This window comes from Sinocyclocheilus grahami, unplaced genomic scaffold, assembly GCF_001515645.1.
Source record: "Sinocyclocheilus grahami isolate Dianchi unplaced genomic scaffold, SAMN03320097.WGS_v1.1 scaffold150.1, whole genome shotgun sequence".
Taxonomy (NCBI): domain Eukaryota; kingdom Metazoa; phylum Chordata; class Actinopteri; order Cypriniformes; family Cyprinidae; genus Sinocyclocheilus; species Sinocyclocheilus grahami.
The window spans coordinates 2500058-2509627 of record NW_015505329.1 but is presented as its reverse complement, the minus strand read 5'-3'; the positions used below and the strand labels follow the sequence as shown (position 1 = coordinate 2509627).

The 9570-nt window shown below is 35.4% G+C and overlaps 3 protein-coding genes across 3 annotated transcripts in view; 1 reads left to right on the top strand and 2 right to left on the bottom strand.

Moving 5' to 3' along the window:
• fxyd3 (FXYD domain containing ion transport regulator 3) overlaps positions 1-4003 on the bottom strand; it is a 14391-nt gene extending 10388 nt beyond the window's left edge. The window contains exon 1 of the mRNA XM_016281552.1: positions 3874-4003. The gene's annotated coding sequence lies outside the window, so the exon portion shown is untranslated. The remainder of the gene's footprint in view (positions 1-3873) is intronic.
• LOC107592180 (muscarinic acetylcholine receptor M3-like) lies at positions 1275-3130 on the top strand. The gene is made up of 2 exons (XM_016281583.1): positions 1275-2000; positions 3098-3130. The coding sequence occupies exons 1-2, from the start codon at positions 1275-1277 to the stop codon at positions 3128-3130; spliced, it is 759 nt and encodes a 252-aa protein (XP_016137069.1).
• A 1705-nt stretch (positions 4004-5708) lies between the features above and the next one.
• On the bottom strand, positions 5709-8678 carry fxyd11 (FXYD domain containing ion transport regulator 11). Its single transcript, XM_016281551.1, has 7 exons — positions 8621-8678; positions 7192-7236; positions 6702-6734; positions 6542-6556; positions 6298-6372; positions 6174-6198; positions 5709-6029 (listed from the first exon to the last, which is right to left on the bottom strand). The coding sequence occupies exons 2-7, from the start codon at positions 7223-7225 to the stop codon at positions 6002-6004; spliced, it is 210 nt and encodes a 69-aa protein (XP_016137037.1). The 5' UTR covers positions 7226-7236; positions 8621-8678; the 3' UTR covers positions 5709-6001.
• Between the last annotated feature and the right edge of the window lie 892 nt (positions 8679-9570).

Here is a 9570-nt window from a genome sequence, read left to right as displayed (position 1 = left end):
TATTAATTCAAAAGCATGTGTAATTCATTTAAATCATGAAACTTATACAATGTAACAGCAATGTATTAAAAGTTTAACAAAAATGACATGTTTAGGGCCCTATGAAATCTGTTTTATTTTTTCTCAAATTCCATTTTATTATTTACAAATTCTGTGTTTTCCATTTAAATTTTTCTAGATTCCATTTTAAGGGATTAATTAAATATTTGTAATCAAAACCAATGTCTAATTAGTTGAATTCATAAAAACAACTTAATTGATTGATTTGTTTACAATAATAGGGCCCTGTGAAATATTTTTTTATTTTTTTTTATTTTTTCCAGAAATGATGTGTTCTGTATTTTAATTTTTAGGGTAATCAAACCTACTGTAAAAAGTAAAACATGGAAGAAAAATTATGATTATTCATTTAAAACATTTTTATAATAATTGTATTATTATTATTATCATTATTATTCTTTTTTTATTTTTTATTATTACATTATGTACATTCTACTGTCACAATTTTCGTCACAATTTCTTCAAGCTAAACCAAGCTTTTATTTTGACGGGTTGCCTTGAAGACCTTTAGTTTCTGTGTGTATGTGAAATGGTGATAGTTTTTCTCAAATGAAACGCTCAAATGCTCATGAAGTGACTCAGAGCAGCTCTGGAGATGTTGTTCATGTGTTCATGTCCTCATTTAGTGAGTGGCAGAGGCTTTTAAGTGTTATGTGTGTAGTAAACAAAACCGCTCACACAGAGACACACAGAACATGCTGGATTCATATTTAAATAGTTCTTTTACAGTTTAATATTCACAGTCCATATCTCCATTTGATTTAAGTGTACTGACCTACTTTTGATTTATTCATCCAAATTTTGACAAAATCATTACGCGTTATACAGTAAATTACATTTTTATGACTGGATTCCCGCGATTCTGTCCATGTTTTCCGCATTGAAATCAAACTTTGTGTGACAAAGAAAGGTTAGTTTAGGTTGTAAAATGTCATGTGGTGCAACTTCCAAAAATTTTATAATATTTATTATTTAACAAGTATTGTTAAAAAAACAAATATGACTATTTCTTATTTTTCCTCTGTGTGTAAACTTTAAAAACTTTTTTTTTTGAGAGTTTGTATGAATTAAACATGCACTATATTCTTACAACCTACAGCATGATGTCTCCCCGATCAGGAATCAGGACTCCCCTAAAATATGCGAATTGAAGCATGCACTGGATCTTTAAAGGACAGAGATAATCTCATCTGTCCTGCCATCTTCAGTTCATGATGAACGCCACCTCATTCACACTGAATCTCTCCAGTTTAAGCAACGGGACAGATGTGGCGGTCTCTGGTCCCGTCACCTGGAGGATGGCCATGATCACTTTCATAACCGTCCCACTCTCCATCATCACCATCATAGGCAATGTCCTGGTCATGATCTCTTTTCGGGTCAACCCGCTCCTGAGGACAGTGAGCAACTACTTCCTCCTGAGCTTGGCCGTGGCCGACTTCATTTTAGGCGCCGTCTCGATGAACCTCTACACTACCTACATCCTGATCGGCCAGTGGACTTTAGGAAACCTCGCCTGTGATGTGTGGCTGGCTTTGGATTATGTGGCAAGCAACGCCTCTGTTATGAACCTGCTGGCCATCAGTGTCGACCGCTACCTCTCTGTCATGCGACCTCTGACCTATCGGGCCACTAGAACGCCCAGAAGAGCGGCGGTGCTGATTACTCTAGCATGGATCATCTCGTTTGTGCTTTGGGCTCCAGCTATTTTGTTCTGGCAGTATATAGTGGGTGAACGGACTGTTCCAGAAGGAGAGTGTTCAGTGCAGTTCCTGTCTCAGCCTGTGATCACATTCGGGACGGCCATCGCTGCATTTTACCTGCCGGTGAGCGTGATGGTGGCGTTGTACTGGCGTGTGTACCGTGAGACAGAGAAACGCTCTCAGCAGCTCGCTGGACTCATCGCTTCACAGGGAGGACGCACGGGAAACACATCTCAGGTGGGTTTCAAGTGGACTCGTCCATTATTTTACATTTTAGGTCAGTAAAAGTTTCTTTGTTAGCATCAGCGGTTCCATGAAGAACCTTTAACACCATGGAACCTTTCCATTCTACAAAACGTTCTTTATAGTGGATAAAAAGGTTTTTAGATTTAGAATGTTCTTTACACTATAGGAGAAAAAAATTATTCTTTTAAGAGCTGTTCACTGAAAGGTTCTTAAGGGAATCAAAAATGGTTCTGCTGGAGAAAAAAAAACACCTTTGGGCTGTACATTTTTTTTTTTTTAAATACAATTAACGCAGCATCCGTTTTTTCAATTTATAGTTTATGTGAAGATTGTTTTAGGTTCACTCAAATTAAAAGTTGTTATACTTTTCAAAGCCTATTTAATGTTACAAATTATGGTTTTCAATTATACTGTAACGTTGAATGGCTATAATTAATGGCTATATTTGAGGCAAAAATGCTTTTAATAGAGACATCAGGCTATTGGTATCAATTATACTGGTCCTCATTAAAAATAGGCTACTTAGTAAAAAGATGCCTTTAAACATCTATTTAAAATATACCTTTATGTTGTGTCTATTTGTTTGGAGATTCAATGTGGAATTATGACAATGTGATTAATCATGATTAATTACAGAAAAATGTGATTAATTAATTTTTTTTAATTGATTGACAACACTAATATATATATGTATATACATGTGTGTGTGTGTGTGTGTATATGTATAGTGTAGTGTCAGTGTAGTGTACTTTTTTCCATACACCCCAACTCCATATAAAACAACTTGACACAATCACATGGTACACAAAGGATGCAAGCCATGTACACAGGAATCCAGACTGCAGCTATATTAGGAACAAAATTCCACCCTTGAGAACAGGCTGTGAACTTTGAAGTATTGTATGATTATAAACTCCAGCACAAACACACTGACAGATGCCCTTCAGTAACACAGGCTCTTTAAAATGGAGTAAAACCATCTAGTTCAGCAATGTATTTACAGATTCACCTATCCAGAAAACTCTTTAGTATATAACTAGATTAGCACTGAAGTTTACTTTTAAGCTGTTTCTTGCCCATGTGCGCAGAGTGACGCAGGAAGGAACAAGACATCCTGTTGAAATGAATCATCATTCCAAAAACCACAATCCCGCCCTTTCCAGTAGTTTAAGAAGTGCTGTCTTTGTGCTCCCTTCAGCTAACAAACATCTGTTTCCATGAGCAGATCATGCAATAAGCCTTAAAACTTTACCCATTACAAATAAATTTTCTTTCACACTTCAGTTTTCCTCTTTTTGTCATGGAAAACTAGTGTGCTGGAGTCTGATTATGAAAGCTAAGAGGTTTCCAATGAAAACACGCTTTGAGACAAACGTCTGGCTGTCATGGTGCATCTCAAACGTTAAACACCATGTTAGATGTGTTTATTTCATTGAAGGACTGGATTTCATTCACATTTTATACACAGCGAGTTCATGATTAAGCCTCCAAGATTTAAACTCTTAAAAAGGAAGCTTCCAAGAATGGGTTTTTGCAGTGATGCAAGAGAAGAAACACATTATGGGTTCCTCAAAGAACCTTTCAGTGAACAGTTCATTAAAGAAAAATTTTTTAGGATAAAGAAAATTGTAATAATTGGAAGAACCTTTTTCCACTGTAAAGAACTTTTTGTGCAATTGAAATGTTCCATGGAATTGAAAGGATTCAAAGGATACAAAGATTAAACACCACGTAAAGTATGAACACAAAACACCTTATATCATATCATATTATCATATTTGAATATATGAACTTGACTATCCATCAGCCGTAACATATGTTTCACTGTATAAACATTAAAATGGAATCAAAACTGATTACTCACCCTTTTCAAAGATAAAGAAAGTGAAATGTTGACGTTTGAAACGTGGTTGTGAAGGAACTACCCGTAAAGATCTGATCTAGACAGACTGAAACCAACACCCACCATCCGCTCAACAGGTTGGCTCAGTCCTGAGTGGGTTGAGCTTTGAATGAAGGATCTTTTCTCTGGGAGAGCAACTCTGACAGTTTTTAGTTTGCCATGCACGCTTGGGCTGAATTTATTCTGCTGGTGAGTGAACACGATGATCTAACAAAAGTAGAGGAATAGAACTCTCTAAGAAGTCTGAAATAAATGTGTTAAAGGGGTCATATGATGCGATTTAAAATTTTTCCTTTCTCTTTGAAGTGTTACAAGCTCTTGGTGCATAAAGAAGATCTGTAAAGTTGCAAAGACTAAAGTCTCAAATTCAAAGAGATGTTCTTTATAAAAGTTAAGAGTCAACCACGCCTACCTAAAACGGCTCGTTCTAACACGCCCCCACATATCTACGTCACGATGTGGGAAGATTTGCATAACGCCGCCCAAATGTTCACGCAAAGAAAGAAGGCATAACTTTGATTCTCGCTGTAGTATTGTTGTTGCCGTGTGTTCCGTTGTGAAAGCGAAACTACTTTGTTTGGCCTTCCAAAAGAGGATGATATCCGCTTCGTTATGCCTGGAGCTGATCCGTGCTGGTCGCTGAGGGAATACATCAACTTCGCGCTGTGGATCGCCGGATCGGCTTTCACCGTGGACGAAGCGGAGTCCAGCCCGGGGTCATCACATGTGGTTGCTGCAAGCCCGCCGGATGCTCCTTCGTCAAATCTGCTGGCCGCCACTCACTCTAGCCCGCCGTGTGTGACGCTGTGTTTCGTTGTGAAAGCGAGACTACTTTGTTTGGCCTTCCAAAAGACCACACGAATCAGTGGTTAAATTGTATTTACAACACTGTTCCAGAACACTTCAACCCAAATATTCAGGTGTGTGCAGCACATTTTATGGAGGACTGTTTCCTGATCCTGGTAGAGTAGACTACAATGCCGGCTGTTCTGACTCACAGACTGTAAGTACGTTTTTTTATATATAAAGAATTTGCCACTGATGATTCAAACGCAAGTTTGATGGGTTTTAATGTTTTTGTCTCGTCGCTCTGGCCGGGACACGACATCACAATATGGTAAGGGGCATAACATTTCCGTCACACGCTTGAGGTATTCGGCCAATCACAACGCACTGGATAGCTGGCCAATCAGAGCACACCTTGCTTTTCAGACCAATGAGCTTTGTAAAAATCGACGCGTTTCAGAAAGGCGGGGCACAGAGGAGAAACAATAATGTACACTATGTGGAAAATAATGTGTTTTTTTAACCTTAAACCTCATAAACACATTTCATTACACCAAATACACAAATGTATAATAATGTTTTTTTTAGCAACATCATATGACCCCTTTAATATAAGGGAATTTTCAGAATGTATTTTTCACAGGCGATTTTTGATTGTGTTTACTTTAAATTACACATTGTATTGTGTTTTGTTTTAGGGTTGGAGGAAATGTGCATAAACTTAACGGAAAAGTTACTGGTAATTTTATGCCTGGACATTATCATGTGGACATTATGGATTTCAATGTATACAACATTGAGAAACAGGTCAAATAAATATAAAAATTAACCACTTTATTTATTTATTTATATATATATGTATTTATCTATCTATTTATTTATCTATTTATTTAAAATATTCCCTCTTTGTTTTAATAATACATTTCAGCATTTGATTCTACTTTGATTCCTACTACAAAAAAGACATTTGGCTTTCATCTTGCACAAGGCCAGCCAAATTCAGACATAAAACATGACAACAAATGCAATTTTGCAGGCCAATAACTGAGAATCTTTATTAATGCGCCACTTTGAGAGATTGCTCAAATTTATAGAATAATTTTACAAATTCAAAAGCTCAGTTTTTGGGCAGGGACTGTGATTAATGTATAAATTAAGGGTTGAAACAATGGAAACCCTACAATAAAATAAAGTACAGATGAGAAGTGGAGCTAGTTAGCCATCAGTAAATATACAGAATAAAACAGTCTTCTACTCAATTACAAATCCATTAGAAAGTTTCAGCAGACGAAGTCACTGATCCTTAGATTTTGCTTGCGTCTTCATCATCCCTATGTCAAAGAGATGAGGTACTTTTTAAATTATACCATTTTCGTGTCTCTTATTATCATAAATAATATGTTTTGATTTCAAAATGTACATAATTTCATTTAGATGTAAAAGTGTGAATATGACAGTGAGATCAGGTGACCTACTTTCTTTTTGGTTTGCACTGCCCCCCTGTGAAGAGAACAATCTGTTACTCTTTTTGCCTAAAATGTCAAACATAAGGTTTTCTTTAGGTAGAAAATGCATGTGTAAAAATTCAGAGCTACTAACAACACAGAACTCCAACCCCTCCAGCTATAAGCAGGGCTGTGAAAACCAACCCCCCGATCCTCAGCGCCTCATAGTCTAAAAACAGAAGCATTTTAATCTAGCTTAAAAAGGATTAAAAATTGTATATATTTGTATACATTCATTTTTATCATATGTATACATTTATATTCATATTTATACATTTTATATATATTATAAGGTATATTTATAAGGATATCATGAGCATCTGCCTCAGTGTACTTACTGTAAACAAAAGGATCTGCAAAGGCAAAGAAGAGGAGAAAACTTAGACTGCCATTGAAAACAGACAAAAATGCTGCCAAAAATCTTAATGTTGTCAATGCATGAGACAGGATTAAACACTGAATAGTGATATTAGAAACAAACAAACTTTTCTGTCTTACTCGCTTCAGCTCGACTGAGGAGTGCCAAGAAGACTGTAAATGAAAATAAAGATTTATGAAAAATCATACACATACACAAAGAAAAAAATAATTACTGGCATTAACAAACAAATAAAGTATAAGACATTTGGGGGAAAGGTAATACTCTCAAAATATTGCACTCCTTTTTAAGATTTAAAATAAAAATATACATTTTGTTCTGTAAAATAAATAAGCAATTTAAGTTCAAATTCATGATTTACTGTATGTATGTCATAAACTACTGTGTATATATACTGTAATGAGAACTTAATTTTGAATTTAGAAAAGATACTAGTTTTTATAACCATAATTTTCTAAAAAAAAACAAACAAACAAAAAAACAGTTAAAGTCAGTAAGTCCTATACTGTAAATGTGGACAGAAAGTATTTTTTGAATACTTGACCTTCAGTCCCAAGGGCACAGATCAGTCTGTGACCTTTACTGTGTACATAAATAGTCATGACTTACCTGTAAGGAGAACTAGTTCTGTGAGCTGGCTCATTTTTACCCCTCCTGATCAAGGACACACACACACACACACACACACTAAATGAGCCATTATATATTTTTTGTCTTACAGTAATAATTCACTCAAAAAAATTAAAATGTTGTCATTTATTCACCCTAATATAGTCTTAAACCCAATATAATAACAATAAATGATTGGGGTTCCAAAATGACAAAAAATACCCTAAATGAGTCAGTTGATTCCGATCACACAACAATTATTGAATCCGACTGATTCAGTTCTCTTAAACTCACTAAACATATAAAACAGATTTATTTTGAAATACTTTTTCAGTATACATAAACATATTGCCAGTGTCGGCTACTTGCAGCACGTATAATTAGATGGAATATGTTCTGTTCTCATGTACAGGTCAACAGTGAGACGCGGAATGTTTGTTTAGAAACTCCAGCTGTAAGTGCAGCTGAGAGAAAGCAGCACTCGTGTTTTGAAAGTAAACATAAAAATGATGGGTCGACACAGTCGGGACGCAGCACGTTCCAGGACACTGCTGGTGTACCCTTGAATGCCTGGAGGTGTTTTGGAAAGTTTGCCCTCCCACCTCCTCTGGTTATAGAATCATCTCGAAACGCTTTGGATCTGTAGCTCACTGATCACACATGGGCCCTGAAGTCTGGATGCCATTTTTGTTCTATTAATGTGTCTTTTATCTGACTGAATAGATTGAAGAGATTTAAAGAGAGTTCACACAAGAATGAAAATTCTGACACCATTCTCACACTCAAGTTGTTCCAAACCTGTATGAGTTTCTTTCTTCTGTTGAACACAGAACATATTTCGAAGATTGTTGATAACCCAACAGTTGCTGGTAGCCATTGACTTCCATAGATTTTTTTTTTGTTCTATACTCTAGACGTCAATGGCTACCAGCAACTGTTTGGTTATCAGCATTCTTAAAAATATCTTCTTTTGTGTTCAACAGAAGAAAAAACCCATATAGGTTTGGAGCAACGATGGTGAGATGGTGAGTAAACGATGACAGATTTTTCATTTGTGCATGAACCATCCTTTTAAACGAGGCTTCCTCTGAAGTTAGACTTTCTAGGGAATATTTACAGGACTTTCATGTAAAACAGTTCTCGAAAGGTCCACGTATGGCAGGTGTGGGATCACCTTCATCTATCGACCTGATTCTAAGACAGAATCTTTATCTAATCACTGTTCATTTGTACTTAAATGAATAACTCAGAGCTCGGATTATGTATTAAATCACAAATGGCAATGAATCAAACATTAATGAAGATTTTCTAAAGATCCACACTGGCATGCAAGATAAGTAAATACTATTAAAGGAAGTAGTTCTTCATTGCATCATTCCCATGTCACATTTGGTACAATCCAGTATATATAAAAAGACCCTGATCTTACCTTAGCAGAGGGACTGATGGCTCTCTGAGCAGTAGATGTTGGATGAAGCTCCTCAGGTAGGCTAATCTCACGACCTTTCTGTCTTTTCTATAACCTTTAAAGAAAACTCCTCTTCACTGTATACACATAAACACAGCACAGCATATCAGATCGATGCATTTTGGGTGTGTGCATCATCACGTCATCATGACCACTGTTTAGCCCAAAACATAACCTGCGTGTTGATGAATTACACACAGCTTCAAAGTTGTTTAAGATGGAGGTTAACATGAGTACACCTACAAATCAGTGTCCTTTAAATGTTCTTTCATTGACTATAGGCATTAAAGCTAATGTCCTTTACCTAACAGTCACCAGTAATGTGACACTATGAGCATCACTCTGAAGGGCAGAGCACTTTATGTGAACACTTTGAAGGGTGCAAGGCATTACTGTCTCATATGTTTGGTTCACCCTATACAAAGAAATACATCATTGCTACTTTATTTCTGAATTAGAATGTTACCTTGATAAGGTAGGAGCAAAAGTCATGTTTAGAAACATTTTAAAAACCATTTGAACCATATATTGGAACTTTAAATAAAAAAAAACATGAAAAATTTAGGAATATAAAAAATATTATAATAATAGTTACAAAATATGTAGTTTCTATATTTATATATAAAATACATATTTATATATCATATATAAATCTTTCTACATGATATGTATGTATATAAATCATGATTATAATATAAAAATTATATTATAATATTATACATTATAAAATGTATAAATGTTTTGCAATATATGTATGTTGTATATACATACATATGTATACACGCGCGCGTGTGTGTGTGTGTGTGTGTGAAAAGAAAGAGACGAGATATTTTGTGAGATTTGTACATTTCTGTAGATCGTTATATGATATTATTAATCTATAATATAAATACTTTTTACAATGTATAAAT

What these genes read in the sequence shown, in the direction of transcription:
- LOC107592180 (XM_016281583.1), top strand. Translation starts at nt 1,275, where the DNA reads ATGAACGCCACCTCATTCACACTGAATCTCTCCAGTTTAAGCAACGGG. An exon ending in GCACGGGAAACACATCTCAG is followed by an intron (nt 2,001 to 3,097) that starts GTGGGTTTCAAG and finishes CCATGTGCGCAG; the next exon opens with AGTGACGCAGGAAGGAACAA.
- fxyd11 (XM_016281551.1), bottom strand. Translation starts at nt 7,225, where the DNA reads ATGAGCCAGCTCACAGAACTAGTTCTCCTTACAG. An exon ending in AGAACTAGTTCTCCTTACAG is followed by an intron (nt 6,735 to 7,191) that starts GTAAGTCATGAC and finishes TTTCATTTACAG; the next exon opens with TCTTCTTGGCACTCCTCAGT. An exon ending in CAGTGCAAACCAAAAAGAAA is followed by an intron (nt 6,030 to 6,173) that starts GTAGGTCACCTG and finishes TCTTTGACATAG; the next exon opens with GGATGATGAAGACGCAAGCA.